The 16,115-nt window shown below is 42.8% G+C and overlaps 1 protein-coding gene across 1 annotated transcript in view; it reads right to left on the bottom strand.

The window, feature by feature from the left end:
* T265_00578 (hypothetical protein) overlaps nucleotides 1-16,115 on the bottom strand; it is a gene marked incomplete at both ends in the record, with an annotated part of 61,573 nt that overhangs the window by 3,341 nt on the left and 42,117 nt on the right. Inside the window, one exon of the mRNA XM_009164382.1 lies at nucleotides 8,512-8,636. Coding sequence (XP_009162646.1) covers nucleotides 8,512-8,636 — 125 coding nt within the window. The remainder of the gene's footprint in view (nucleotides 1-8,511; nucleotides 8,637-16,115) is intronic.

Genomic DNA, 16,115 nt, shown 5'->3' with positions numbered 1-16,115 from the left:
GGGTCACGTTTGCTAACTTGAGACACCTATGGCGTCAGAATGGTTTATCCCTGAATCTGAAGGGACGTGTATATCAAGCTACAGTACGGACTGTCTTGTTGTATGGCTGTGAGACTTGGCCTATTCGAGCAGCGGAACTGAGACGTCTTCAGGTGTTCGACAATCGTTGTCTCAGAACCATAGCTAGTGTGAGTTGGTGTCGGCGAATCCGTAACGAGGCAGTTAGAAAGCGCGTTTTCGGTTGTGTAACGGGCACTTCCATTGAAGAATGTGTCCAGCACCAGAGGCTGCGTTGGTTGGGACATGTTTTACGCATGCCGAACCATCGTTTGCCGAAGAGAGTACTGTTTTCCATGCCCAATTCGGAGTGGCGTAAACAGAGAGGTGGCCAACCCTTGACTTGGCAGAGGAGTATGAAGGAGGTCACGAAACGCTTGGGTGCTGTCGGTGCTACTCGCCTTCCAGGATGGGGACCGCGTGATCCTCACTGTGCCTGGTTGGAGACACTACAAGATATGGCTGCCAACCGATGTCAGTGGCGTTCTTGTTGTCAGTTTCTAATCAGACTGCCTGAGTGAATGTCTGGAGGTGTAGGCACCTCGGAATGATTGTGTTAAGCTAGCACTAAGTCCCTCCATCGTCCACCTTTACTCTTTTATTTACAATAAGGCTTTCAAATAAGTCATGGTTGTACGGCAGTGAAGCATCGGTGTTGAACACTGATGCCATGTTGTCGATGAATGAATGAAGCGTGTAAGGGCTCTCTGCACAGAAGAAGCTGATCGGACAGTGGCCCAAATTGAAGTAGAGAACAAACTTCAGGGTAGTGGATATCCGGCTAGTTTGATTAGACGTCAGTTGCGAAGGATGTTGGTACCGTTAGCGAAACCCAACAGGAAATGGATCGGGACCGCTGTTATTGCATATAAACTAGGGACATTGGTGGTCGTTCGAAGAATTATAAACATGGCCAACGTAAGAGTAGCTTCCAGAGGGGGACACTCTGCGCTCTGCACCGGTGTAATTGAAGGATCGTCTCCCGGTAAACAGAACCAGGGACTGTGTCTACAAAACTAAGTGTAACGACTGCACCAAGGTCTGTATAGGACAGACGGCCAGGGAAATTTACACCAGAATAGGAGAGCATAAGAGGAATATAGACAAGCCGCGGAGAAAAGCGGTGAATATCAAGCGTTACTGAAAGACTCGGCAATTGTGGAACACGCACTGGACACGGAACACAAAACAGATTTAGAAAATGTTGAGGCTTTGAAGAGAGGACTACGGTCCCCGTCAAACAGACTAGTAGCCGAGGCGGTAGAAATCCCCAAGCATCACAGTGTTAACAGAATATAAGGCACGGAACTGGCAACCGTGTGGAGAACAGTTTGGATCAGTCGAGCTGACACGTGTTGGTGTGCGGTCATCTGAAGGAGGTGTAGTCATCATCTGCATTCTCTCCCCCCCCCAATTAAATTGCCGGAGCACTAACAAGCACACAAAGACTAACGGAATCTATCAGCGGCAGCTGTGCTGAATCATCAATTCAAGCACACTTAAGTGGAAATTAACGAACCAAACTCGATCAGAATTAATGTGAAATTTCCCCAAACCACCAGAGCAAGCTTTTGACAACCACGCTAACCGACAAGAGCCGTTAATTGACACTCAGTACTGAGCTAGTGTGATAATCTGAAGAGGAATTACTGGTTGGTTCTCCGTCTGTCTTATAACCTGGCAAATTTGGTGACCTGCTCACTTGGTCTGATGAAGCTTTTGTGTCAAAAGTGAACGTTGCTCAAATAAAAATTATCGATTGTTTACCAAGGTCTTCTGAAAGGAGACCAGATCTGACTGAGTGTTATCAAAGGCGATTCTGGCTTTATCTCGCAGCTGGCGCGTCACAGTTGTATGTACCGAGCGGAACTCTTTCGATCATGTAACTCAATGAATTTTTCAAAGCGGATAACACCTAGTCTCTATAGACGGAAGTAAACTTTAGTTATCGTCATAGTTGCATCGATTCAGGTTGTTTCCAAGACTGGTGATACGTATACATCGTATAGTTTCTTTGGCTCATAGAAACACCGTTATCAGAGCAACAACAGCTGTCAGACTGTTGATGAGGTGACACTTGCTAATTTCTGTAAAACCAAAGGCGTTAACCGATCGGCTAATCACAAACCGATCGATTCATTCGGTTCATTAATGGAGTAAGAAATCCTGTACATCTTTATCACGAACACAGTCCTCATCATCTTTTCCCAGTTTAACGAGTGGAGATTTTGTCCGTTTCAACAGAATAACGTTACATCATCACGCCTAAACTTAGTTAGACCACCAGTGTGCGATTTGGATTGAGTACATTCAGGCTGTATGTTTAAACCGGTGCAGTCTAACATGGATCAGCCTACAGAAATAAGCCTACTGGTCCATGAATAACCGAGCTACACTAATCACCAAACTGAGATCAGTGCGCCCAGCTCCGTGTGCGTTCAGCATGCTAATAAAGTCGCTTAATTTGAGGCATAAATAACTCAACAGGAATTTAGTACGCATGAAAATTTGAAGGGTGATAGATGGGGCGTTCCGCGGCTTGAGTTTGAAAGAGCATTATCCAATGGAGCATAAAGCACAGGGCACCGAATTTAACTGCGCGAACTGTATCAGAGAAAGCCAAGTGTCGTCTAACGTTTTCAACCGTAGATTTTCTACTTTCTCAGTTTAAGTTCACTTTCGTGGTGACGATTTTGGTCCCCGAGACTTTACACAATACGCGTGAATGTTTAAATCCTGAAGCTGGTGCAAACTCATGCAGTCCGTGATAAGGTCGAGGGCTAAACCACAGGCAGGTTGCCAGAATTTGAACAGGATCAGACGGTAGATCCTAGATGTATCCCCTCAAATGTCTTTTGTTCAATGAGAACCGGATAAACATTAGGTATCTAATGTAATTTGAAATGTGTACAACGTGACTCCAAAAAGCTTGTTGCATTAAGCTGATGGAACTCCTTCGGACGTGTAAAGGTTGACGTACATTTGTGGCGTTCATTTCGTAATTGGCTGTGGCCCGGTATCAAGAGAGCTTGATGGTATTCAGCTATAAATCAGGGTGCTGAACAAGGTCTGAGTCAGTCGTAAGGGCCTTTATCATGGAGTAATTATGAGGTACCAGAGGTACAACTTCCCTAATAAGATTATTGGGGCAGTAAACCTTTCAGTGAGAAGTACTGATTAAGAGGATTAAACAACACATAAACACAAGGTATCTCTTTTACACGAGTTTCGCGGCGATATATTTACAATATCAAAAGCGAATAACTGGCTTTTGGTAAGTGAACTTCATTTTCCGACCACTTATTACATAAAACTTCAAGTACTATGGCTGACTTAAACGACAAACGAACCCCGAACACATCAATGATACATTGTAAATGAAGGTCGCAGTAGTTCTCCGACGCTTGCTTGAATCAACAGGTGGCACCGAATCTGAAATAATAAACTAGTGAGTTTACTAGTAAGTCTACCGTCCTGGAGAAACCAATAGCCCAGTTAGGACCACTACAATCCATTCTCGCGAATTTTGGTTCGAAGTTGGTGCTTTTCTAATGGGCACCCTCCCATCCGAAATAAAGACCACTTAAGATATCCTAAAGGACGCTTTTTCTCCACAAGAAGATAACTATGTGTAAGTTGTGTTTCGGACTCACCTGCATTACGCCATCCATTAAGCACATGAGTAATCGCATTACATATATGTTTGCGCAACGTGGTTGAGGGTATCAAACACTATTTCGGTCTAAATTAACCCGAAATGCTGTGGTAATTACTGAAAAGATTATCATTTCAAAGAACCGTGCTGTCCATGAAAGTGACGCGGTGGAATTCTCCACTGTTTCTGATAAAGCAGATTTACCAAAGCTTGTTTTGGAAGTCTAATTGAACGCGAAATCCTGTTAATCTACATACCAGCCAGCAATTAAGACCAACACAAGAATCACAGAGAGATTCGACTGTCAGCCACACAACAAATTCGTTCCACTCATTGTGGAATTTCCATATTTAGTCCAGTACTCAAACGCTTCAGCCTGCAGTTGCCACACAGTTGAAACTGAAATGTACCTGCTTATACGCGTTTATCCTATGACATAATGCACGTGCATCGCTCATTCTCCCTATTACAGCTACACCCAGCCCAACCCATTTACTGTTTCCTTACCATGTTGTTTTACCTTTGTACACTTTTGGTTTCGGTTTCGGTCGTCAATTACACGTGTTCCTGCACCGCGGTTGTTCTGCCTTCCTATCTGTGCATCGGGCTTGTCATGTGTCCGCGTGTTGTTGTTTCGGAGTTAACCTTGTATGTCTGTTGCCTTGCAGCGTACTACGTCGACTTATTCGCGCTTCCCAGTCCTCCAAATGGCAGTGTAAAGGAGTATTTTTTATGCAGCATGGAATAGCAGAGTCAGGTTCGTTAAAAGTATCTTCCATGGCAATGCCAGCCGTTACCTCCAATAGAGTCCTTCTCGAATATACAGCCACTCAAAACCATTCCAAGGAAGGCACGGATCAATGTGCGGTCTCTGAGAAAGCTCATTCCATCTAGAAACAAATAAGTCCGCTCTAACATGCAGCACCGGTCTTCTCAACTGCTGTTTGTGTCAGTGACAATGATGTGGTGATGCTAGTTCTCCAGAATGGACATAAATTCGTACTTCGCTGATTCCACACATTACTGAGGATGTATTCTTACTTTGCAGTGATACAAGAATTCAGCTTAATGATTTCACGACAAAGTTTTGTTTAACGCTTCTAGATGCCGGGACACATTTTAGAAACCCTCCACTTGACCGACCACAAGCCCCTGCGTATTAGTTCAGATTATCTGAAACAGGAATCCATATGTTATTCATCTCTTTGCCCCCTATTCTATCCACATTGAGATGTCTGGCGATTTCAGCTCCCTCTGTCACAAGCCACTGCGGTGTTCAAGCGCAGTGTATGTCTTAAAAATCCTACACTTTCCAGATTTATTCTATATCCTCCGCCTAGCATATATATAATCCTCTGATGTTTATTTGCAGTTCTTGCAATTCGACAGCTCTTTTCTTGAGCTCACTAGTGCTCCTGTGCAGTTCTCTGATTACCTATGTAGACCTGAGTCGTTGCATTTGTGGTCTCTGGTCCTTTCAACCGGCGAACGATCAATACCTAGCGTAAAGTACTTTTGATGGAATGCTCTGCAGAACTGTCTCTCTAGAGTTAGGCAGAAAAATTTCAAAGTCATGACTCAGACCTCAGGTGACCTTCAAGCACAGAACCTTAAACTAGAATATTGCCTAATGAGGCCGCATAATCATCATCAGTATCATCACCTACCAGAGAGTCGTTATAATTATTCACTGTAGAGAAGGTCTACAGCAGAGTGAGAATACTTATACCTAGATTATGAACATGTATATACTTGGTGAATTCCTACGTGGTGGTTTGTTAGGTGATAGAACTTTTTTAACTTCTACCTTGGTGACCGTTTTCATAGACAATAGTGGCGGTTCTAATAGGGTGACAGAATTCATCTTAACGCGCCAGTGCATTATTTGATTATTAGCACGATTTGAAGTGCGTATTTATACATATGGTCGACACAGCCGATACCCCCTTTAAGACAGATGCATTAACTATGACAGTCGCTTGCGGCGCGTGGTCCTTGTTGGTGGTGCCGGTTCTCACGGTTGTATCACCATATTCAGAGTGACTGGTGTCTTGCAGTAGGCGTCTGCTTACTGGCCCGCTGATGGGGTCTGCGTCAGCCTTACTGGTTAGCACTTAAAATCACAATCAGTTCCATGCAAATCAGTCAACCGGCTGGAGAGTAGGCACCGGAGGTTTTAAGCTTAGTTCCCCTGAAAACGAACAGTCATAGCAAACTTTCAGTGAAGTCCGCGAAACAGAAGTTTTTCCGTAGAATTTTTCTTGGTAGCTGTCATCCAGTTCGTTGTGTGTTGTGGTGTCAGTTGATACATCCACTTTTGCGCACACTAAATATAACCTGGTAGTCTAGCGCGCTGTTCAGACGCTCATTATGATCACCGTCCACAGATTCCTTTGGAAAGTACAGTCCTATCGTGCCATGTTACTTCCACGGCGGATGCACTTTCTTTCGAAGCCACTTCTTCATTGCGCACGAGTTGGTTCACGCTGTCCGGTAGGCTATTCAAATCCACCTCGTCTCACACATAAACCACCGAATCATCCGTGTCTTATCTTGCAATATTTATCATGAAATGGGGATTGAATGTAAGAGGCGACCTCAGTGCTAGCTATCCCTCTTACAAACAGAGTTTACATAAGGAATGATCAAACAAATTCCGATGTGATTAACAGGACTTTATCAAACCACCACAAACGTTTAAGGTGGCAGGAAGTCAACAGTGAAAGCAAATGAGAATCGTCTGTATGGAAATGGTAGTTTCAGCTTATTTTTGAGAAAGTTTTAACTTCTTTGAACTCTGTTTAGTGCCCATTTTCGCATCAGCGAGACGATCCTAACTCCGATGGGGGTTTACTGGTACATAGGTGGAGACTTCAGTAAGTGAGGAGTTTCATGTTGCTCAGTAGGATAGCACGAATTTAGTGAGGCCTTATAGTCCGTTTTCCACTTTTCGGAACTATCATGGGCTGAATCATTAGTAGTAACTACGAACGATCCTACATCCTGTAGTTTGTTTTCTCTCTCTCAATCTGGGAGTCATCTATGTCCCTGTGTGAATAAACCATGTTTAAGTACAGTGATTAGGACCAATAGAAAACAAACACGGAACCTAACCACAGTGACCTATTATAGAGTAGACGTTTGGCTGACCACCGATCTCCTCAGTTTTATGTAACAACGGAATATTTATTGAACCAAGTGACTAATTTTTGAGGCAGTATGTCGTTTGACCTATAGTCACTCCTGTTGGGTAGGTGCGATGGATGCCACTTGGAGCGGAAGGGCTCATATTTTCACTAAATTTTTTGGATGAAGCAAGAGAAGTGCAGCTGTTTCCGAATTCCTAGTCATTCTGTCGTTTTTTGTCATTCGTTGCTTTACCCTTCCTCGAACTGTCTGCTTCATCATCCCTGGTACACCAAATTCGGTATTCTGGTCCGTTTTCAAAGCTGAAAGTAACCGAATAGTGCGAAAATTGTTTGTCATCACATAGCTGTGTACGTTAACTTTCCGCACAAACGGCGTTCCTTGCTGAACAGGACTAGTTTGCTTTGTGTCGACATCGTGGTATAATTGTATGTTTGGATTACTTCCATACTGGACTTGTATTTATAAATAAAGGAACAGGCCCACTAACTAGGGTAAAACTGAAGGCTTAACTGATGATGCGGTATGATTGGGAAGGATTTTCCTGGGAAAAACTTTCATGCAACGTATTGTGTACCTGGAGCACCAAAATGCCAAAGCAATTCGAGGATTTGTCCTTCACGTTTTCAAAACATACGCAACTAATTGGTGTAGCGTTATCAATCTACTGTAAACATCGTTTCCATATCTCCAAAACCATATCAGTTTTCCTAATAGGTAAACTTAACTGCGGATAATTAATGAAGGAAGTCCGTCACAAAAGTGAACAACAGGACTGCGGTCCTTCTTGTTTGTCCCTTCTTTCTGTGGGACACCGGGGACGTTGCAAAAAAGGAGTCTAACCAGTTAAATCCTGTTTGAACTCTGTGACCTTCGGGAATTTTTAATCTTTACGGCATCATTATTCCTGCAGTCAAACACGGAATAAGTTTTTTGTAAGGTCTACTCAGTCACAGCGTTTACTCAAAAGAAATATTTGAGCTACTGACTGGTGTCATAGTAGTCACGAGTTTGACCTCATCTGAACAGCCAGCTAGCCTTCAACCGCGATTGAATAGCGGTGAGGCAAGTAAGATTAGTATCACTTGAACTGTGCCTAAGCCGTTTAAATATGCACACTTGAAAAGGAAGGATAAGACTAGTTTGGCGGGGAGCCTAGCTGAACAACGAACATAGTGAGCGCTGGTCAGGCGGCACCTCAGTAAAACAGCTTGAAGTTAAGAACGGAGTCATTGGTTCAAACAAACCAAGAGGCCAAATAAAGCTAGTGGGGGCCCTTTGTTCATTTTTTTAAATTTCCGTCACAACACCAACATCCATGGCATGATTTTCTAGCTATTCAGTGGTGCACAACAGATTAGTTGCAATGTTCTCACAATTCTATCGGAATCTCTTACGGGCATGTGGTTTTCCTCGCACAATTAGACAGCTGGCATCATTAATAATATTATTGTAAATATTATATTATTCATTTAGTGCTACCACAACATGTGTTTGTGTTCCTCAACTGTCCACAAAATAAACCTTTCTCCTCAAGCCATGCAGCATGAACCATATCTTTGTATCTCTTAAAGTAGCGAACAATGCTATCTTTCGTAAGTTCTGACTGTTCACGGTGCAATAAATGAGGCGTCACTTGACCATAAACTTACATATCCCAGTATCATCAAGAAAATTCCACCGGTGGCAACACTAACGCAAATCATGATTGAAGGTATCTTCGACATAAACGTGTCTTGTGCCACATAGATGGGCAGACCATTTTCATCATACAGTCCTGAAATGCAAAGTAGAATGAAAAGTCATCAGATGAAAAAGATAGTTTGTGGGATTTGATTGTATAGTGTGAAAGGCTTTGTCAGTAGACCACATGCAAATATAGGTAGACCTAACTCAACAATGATATTCGGCTGTGAAAATTACCAGGCAGTCCCATTTTTCAAATAATTTGATTTTTAGTAATAAAATGAATTTGTTCAGAAGGCTTACTGATTAGCGGATTGTGCCTAGGTCGGCATAATACAACTGGCAGAGGAATATGCACCCCGATCAAAGGGTTTTCACCTTTTTGTCATGGTCGGGCTTCAAAGCTGCAAATGTCCTGCAGAGTCCATCTACTGGAACTGCAAGGCGTAACTGTGCCTGAAAGACTAACGGAAAGCTAAAAGCACTTGTGATGAGAAGCTGTCATGGGGCGAATTCATAATGTGTCCGGTAATAGGGGGGTGTTGAGATAGCACGGATCAACATGTGCATCTTCATATTTATCAGAGCAGCAACACTGCTTCCTGCAGGGAAAGGACTAGTTGAGAATGATCGGTCCTACATTCACACACTAGCGATGGTCAACCAATCGACTAGTACGGTCGAACTATCTCTAAAAACCAACAGTCTAGTTTGGTTGAAAGCACACTTGATAAGTGACAGCGCTAGGGGAAAAACAGTAAAGCTGTAATCCCTTCGTCATCGGAATGAACAGCCGCCTTACCAACTGGTTAGATTTCGTAGTAATTGGCTTTCGTGTGCTTGGAACGGTAGTCACAATACAGCTCGGATGGCTAATTCAAAGGACCAGGAACCGTGGAAGTGTACTGAAGAACTAAAAGTTGCCTCACTTAATAGCCACAGACAAAGAGGGATGAAGAATAGCCAACTTCATTTGGGAACCTGAAACGCTGATGGTAAGGATGGAAGCGGCGGGTGGAACTATCGTACTGTCGTTGTAGCCAACTACCTAAACCGCTATCGCGTCGACATAACTCCTGTAAGCAAAGCTCTGTAGTCTGATCAAGAATGATCATGGGAAGCCGGTTGCATATTCCACTGGTCTGATGGTCGATGGGAAGGTATGAGTGAAAGGATATTAGATGAAATGAAATGGACCGGTGCGAGGATAATGACCGTCTGGCCTTAACTGTTCGATGGAATTCTCGTCATCTTTGTCAGTTTCACGCTATCTTACCCGGAAGCCATCTGTCACATGTCGTCATCTGTATTCGCTCAGCTAGCTGTCTTCTCCTCATGGGTGATCCCAAAGCCATGACAAACGGATGCAGAAATACAAAACCGGACTGCCTTGAGTTGGAGACATGCATGTATGTATTAACCAGTTGTGAGACGCTCAGATCGTAACCGCTATTACATGGTTCAATCCTGGGAAAGTGTCCTTCGTGATTTGGGTGCATTCAAGAGGTGGACGTGGTCCCACTCGAGTTTGCATATTAAAGGTGATGCGCAGTGCTGACCAAAATCTAGGCCATGCACGGGTCTGAACGAAGTTTGGGTTTAGTCGGTGAACGTCGTCCTTGAAACCCTTAGCTGTTATCTGCACATTCAACTACTGAAGTCATACGTGCATACAAGAGAGTTTTCTTCACCGCTATTTTCGTCTCAATTCGAATACGACGCTAAAAATACAGTCGTTTTCGCACCCACCATTTGCCTGCTTAGTGACGCTCGGTGTCGATCACGTGGCTTGTGCGTGTGTAAACTTAATAAGTTCAAGACTTCAATTGTTCGGTCAACCTTGCACCCAGACGGCGTAGAACAGAGGTTTATTGTGACCCTACTTTGTAGGTGTCTTAGGTCAATGGATGTCATCGGCAGCAGCGCTCAAGGTGGGACTCAACTCGACATCGGCGGAGAGGCACCTCCTGATAAAAGTAATCAAATGCCCTGTTAATTAAATCTTCATTGTTGACTTAAATCAGGAATTGTGATAACCCAGTCTCTTAAAAACGATCTATTCAGACAATTTAGATGACAAAACCAAACCATGGTTATAGAGCGGAAGTGCACTCATTAGTTTATTTATCCCACAACCGAACGTAAGCTCTTCCGGGATACATGTGTGAAATAGATTCACCCTCAGTTCTGTTTCATCTAGCTATACTTTTTCCGAAAAACCAGAGAGCCTCAATCAGTGTCGAACACCTCCCTTGACTTTTGTGAACCCCCAAGACTTGCGCCCGGTGGGTGAGATATGCTTCAAAACACCGCTCTGTCATTTGTTTCTAGCAATTACACGGACTTCCTACATTGTGGCAAATCAAGCATGACAAAATACAGCAACGTACTATCAGAAGAATCCATTTTCTAGCATTTACTTAAGAGTTATTCCAAGAGTTATTCCATCAGGCACTTCATGCTTTCTGCTCTTAGTTGCAGCGGAAAGTATTTCAAAGTAAGGATCTGTGGAATCGGTGTTTGGCAGAGTTGCTCTACCATAGGTGTTCGAGTACTCTGCTTAAAATCCGACCTAATCAACCACTTCTTTGAAGAAATAACGGAATCTTTTGTGATCAAGGAATCTGAAATATTGCAAACTGAAGACAGCCCTCCTCCTACAGGAGACGGAATGTCCTCTTTTGTGCTAGCTGGTAGTGGGCACTGTGTGAGCTTTTTGCATACGGACTATACTGTTTTTTCATTAGCCTGGCACGGTCAAATGCAAGTCACTCACAAGATGACTTCCAATCATTTTGGGCAGCACAATTTGCGGTGTTACCGGTACCACCTCACCTGATCAACGGTAAAGTGCATCAAATGCATCACTATCGAGCAAGTTCAGTACGGTATTGCAGTCGAATTCTACTGAAGAGACCGACTTTAGAATATCTTTTTCCGGTTAGCAGTTGTGTGTGGAAGATTCTAGTTTCATTGTACTGACAGAGGTATACCCTTACTTCTTGGATGGGGTAGGTGAGAGAAATCTCCTTGTCAAGTGTCTTCAATCCATGTCCCTGATGGGCACTGTTCACAGTATACGAAATGGGCTCACTGTCCTCAGAGCATTTGTGTCAAACTTCAGACTCTCCAAACTCTCTATTGGCTTCTTGGTGCCTCTTTCTCATAACCGTGCCTGAACGGATGGTCTCAAAAAGTCTGCTCACTTGACAGCAGTTGATTCGAATCATTAGTGTGTCTTGTAATCGTTGCTTAATTTTTACTTTTTCCGTGTAGAAGTCAGGTTTATGTGAAGCTTTTTTGTCAAATTTTTTGCTTGCTGAAGAAGCCGGACTCTTTTGTCAGGCAGCTGTAAGGTTGCAAAGAAAAATCTACCAGCTGACCACACAAGTATCTTTAGACGACCTAAGTGGGCTGTTTATTGTTTCTTTTACATATCTTATATTTGGGCCGAGTTTTGCTGTTTTCCGTGGCAGTACATGAAGATTTGTTAGGCTTTTGGCATGGGCGCTTGTGGGTGAGACAATGCGTGCCAGACAATGCACAGTCAGTACATCTGAGATCTCAATTCTGAACTAAAAACTGGGACCAGATAGCGACAAACCTTTCGAGGACCTCAGACTGTTGATACAATTAACAGATTGTTAGTAGCGGCCATCATTAGTGCATCCTCAGATGGAAGCGTCAATTAGAGGCAATACCCAAAATTTCCATTGGATCATAACAAACTGGCACAGTAGCAGCATCTTCTTGAGTCGATATGATAAGGGATTTTAGCACTATTTTCCCGTCTTCCGCATTCTGTAACAGGTTCAGGAATCCGAAGGAATTCACTACACCTCACTGAATAACTTCTGGTAATAAAACGTCTACCTAGTTCCTTAACTAGCTTTCAAAAGTCAGTCATCGCATCTTTATCAACAGGATGCTTAACGGGGAAGTAAATTCGAAGACGACTGGGCACTATTTGAAACGATTAACTGCAGAAGACATCTTCAGGGCACGTGGCGCTTGCAGACAAAAAGACGAGTAATGCAGCAAATACTGATGGTGCTTATCTTGAGCGGAATTCATCAGCCGCAGTAAATAGCCCTCTATCAGTAATGTGAACAGCAGGATCCATGGAAGTAACAACCAATGATCAGCTCAAAGAGCAGTCTCGCTTTCGGCAGCTGTACATGGATCAATCGGATAGAAGCAAGTGACCTAAAGTTCTTATTGGGTTTTCAGTGTTATATTTATCCCGGCCACCCCAAACATTCACCCTTGAATTTCCAAATGGTGCTAAGGAAGCGATATCACCCCTCTGGATATCATCAAACCCGTGCCCATCATGGAGTAGATGCATATTTGGGCGCTGAAATTCTCCCCACTTCTTGATAAAATGACATCTAAACAGCCAGGTTCGACGTAGCGAATCGGTAACGGATTAGTTACAGTGAGAATACTTACTCACTGAAAAACAATCAACAGTAAACAGAGTGTAGAGTACGTTCACATAAACTGCCTGGTTTTCACTCTTGAAATCGACCTAACTTCTGTTGAACCTCAGAATAACAGATTCACTTTCACACAGTAATAACTATTGTGAGACCGTAAGAGCGATGATACGATATCTTTAACCGAGAACTCAAACAGTTTGATAGAGTAATACATGCGATGTGAAAGATATATTTAGGCCCATCTCAGTGGTCTTCTTCCCGTTACAGAAATCTCGGTTTTGCAGTAGGCCATTCATTCTTATTATTGCAACAGATAATAATGATGGGTGTCTGACGCGCCTAGTCATATAGCGACTTACGCCTGTCGAAGTCCCCAGATTGGAGTTTGTTCCTACATATCGATTAACATCTTACCCTTCAGGATTACCTCAACCAACTTGATTGCCAGTCCCTCCACTAAACCAAATCAGTCTCTCCCTCAGAAAACACACGTCCTCGCTTTTAGCGTTCCATGGCGCACAATCGATAGGCGATTTACGCATTTTGAACAAACAGGCTTTTTCTCCCCATTATGTGATGTGAGAGCACGTCATTCGATAAAAAACAAGCTGTCCTGTCCACACTTTGATGTTAGTGACAACGGAAATTGCGTTAAATCAGAGGAGATCACAATCAGCGCAGAATAGATGATGCAGATCACTGGAAGTAGATGCGAGTGGCATTTTTTTTATCTAAACCGGTTGACTGAGTTATTTGGCCACTCGAGTGAGACGTAATTTTGGAGGTTTGACTAACCGAATTATGTCATATGTTTTTTTCGAAGTTATGCTTTCCGTAGGGCTAGTCTATTCTATCATTCCACCGATGAACCAAGGAAAGGAATTTATTAAGAGTCGAAAGCAGTGAGTTTTGAAGACCACTGGAAGACCATTGGTCTGCATTTATTTTTATTTATTTATTTATTTGTTCACTTATTTATTTTCTGCACACACTGAAAACTCAAATATCATATTTCATTTTATCAAACCCTTATTCTCTGGACTTTCTCTTATCATATTAAGATATTGGAAGTAAGTCACTCAGAGACGCTCAATGGTTTGAGCCGGCAGTTTGTATGATTTCGTAAGCCTGATATGATATGGATTGATATTGTCCTCTACCAGTGTTTGTGTAGACCATCTGGGAGAAGAAAGTGGTTAATTAAGCATAGCGAGATAATTTGATATTCTGGGGCTCTATACTGGGAGAACTCATGCCCATGTTACCATCTTGAATGTCACCTAGAAGGAATGTTAGACAACTGTCTCTTAAGGAGATTATATGGGCCACGACAATCTGACACAGGATCTGCATGCTCGAATGTTTCCGTCGAAAAGTTCACGGGGGTCTCTTGATCGTTCTCCATAGGCTTGATGGTAGTCTTAGCGAATTTTATGAGATGGTTGTTTTACTAGTCTCATGGATTTCAAGACATTTCGCTAGCCGCTACGCACAGAAGATCTAAAGTGATAAGCGGCACAGAGTTCGAAGCAAGATGAACAGATTTACCCCATCAAATAATCTGTGAAATAAAATGCGGCGACGAACCACGAAAATCAGGAACGAAAGGGGAAAGGTCACAGTCTAACTCAAAGCGCATAACTTCTACCCATCGGGCAAATGCCACACAAAATAAGCCCAGTTTTGCCATGAGCACAGTGGTTGATTCATCACATTTGCTTTTATTGTAGAGAGTGTGACCACGGATAAAATGAAATCAACCATATCTTAGTAACCCTATAAATTTGGAAGTCGATGCACGTGGTGATAACAATCCCGTTATGAAAATTTTTTTCAAGAGCTCAAGGGAATTTTACTGAAACAGGCACGTGCACTACAGTCTAGTAATACTGATACAGTGTGGTAAAATCCGGATTCGGAGGATACCTAATTGTTTAAGTTCGGGTGAATACTCCAAAAGAGAAGCTAGTAAATTGACAGATTACACGGAATTCCTATTAGTCAGTATGTTCAAGTGGGAGCATACGGGGGAAAAGGATTGACAGCTATTAGTTAGCCTCTCGTGTGAGTCACGGCTTGGAATTCTGACGGTTCGAATAACACAAAGTTCTAATTCTCGGACAAAAAGACGGACGGTGAGAAGTTTACGCATTGTGGTCGTGAAATAAGACTTCGCGGGCGCACATTTACATATGTAAGTCGTGTGAATAGGGGATTCGAAAAATTCTCGTATAAATCCACAGTCTGTATTTTATTTTATCTGCCTTTAGCTTTTTTTAAGTCATCAGTTCACAGTGATTTATTGTGCAAATGAACAATAAATTGAGTGCCTCGAATAACCGGTATACAAACATTATGAAATATGGCCCGGAACTTGTAGTGTAGGTCTACCGGTCTACCAAAAGCGCTCAAACTAGAAATGAGCTCTCAGAAACTTTCTTCAGGTCTAAAATGCCACTCACGAAACTAATGTGTGTTCCTCTGTAAAGAACCGCCTAATCCAATACTAGACAGCGTGGATTAGTTTGTGAAGATTCACTGAACCAGTCGGTATCTCAGTGAATCACTTAGAATTACAATGCAATTCGTCACTGTTCGCTGGAGCCCTCTTCTAGCTCCGTAGACTTAAACACCAGTAAATTAGGTTGTCGCACTGCGGCAATACAGTATATTTAAAGTAATAATGGCATATCCAGATTTCCAACAAACGGAACTTTAAATTTTGGGGAAGTTTTTGTACACAGATATTTTCAATCAATATAGTGTGCAGGGACCTCCAACCTAACCTGCGATAGGCTGCTTCTATTTACTGTCAAAACTGGGAAGTTTTGCCGGTGTGCAGTATAAATACTCAAGTGGATGGACTGGGTGGCCCGTATTCATCACGCATGGGGCAATCGTATGAGGGACCAGTTCTGTTTGCTCGAATTTAATGAAGGTAACGTGGTTTAAAGTTACAACTGGCAATTATTGCGTATACCGAAGTGTTGCGTACCCCCTTTGTTCATCTGTAGAAGCCAGCATGAACTCATCAACATCATCATCGTCATCGACAGCATGACATCAGTGTTCAACACCGATGCTTCACTGCCGTACAACCATGACTTATTTGAAAGCCTTATTGTAAA

Source organism: Opisthorchis viverrini, assembly GCF_000715545.1.
Source record: "Opisthorchis viverrini unplaced genomic scaffold opera_v5_5, whole genome shotgun sequence".
Classification (NCBI taxonomy): Eukaryota; Metazoa; Platyhelminthes; class Trematoda; order Opisthorchiida; family Opisthorchiidae; genus Opisthorchis; species Opisthorchis viverrini.
This window is presented reverse-complemented; position numbering and strand designations above follow the sequence as displayed.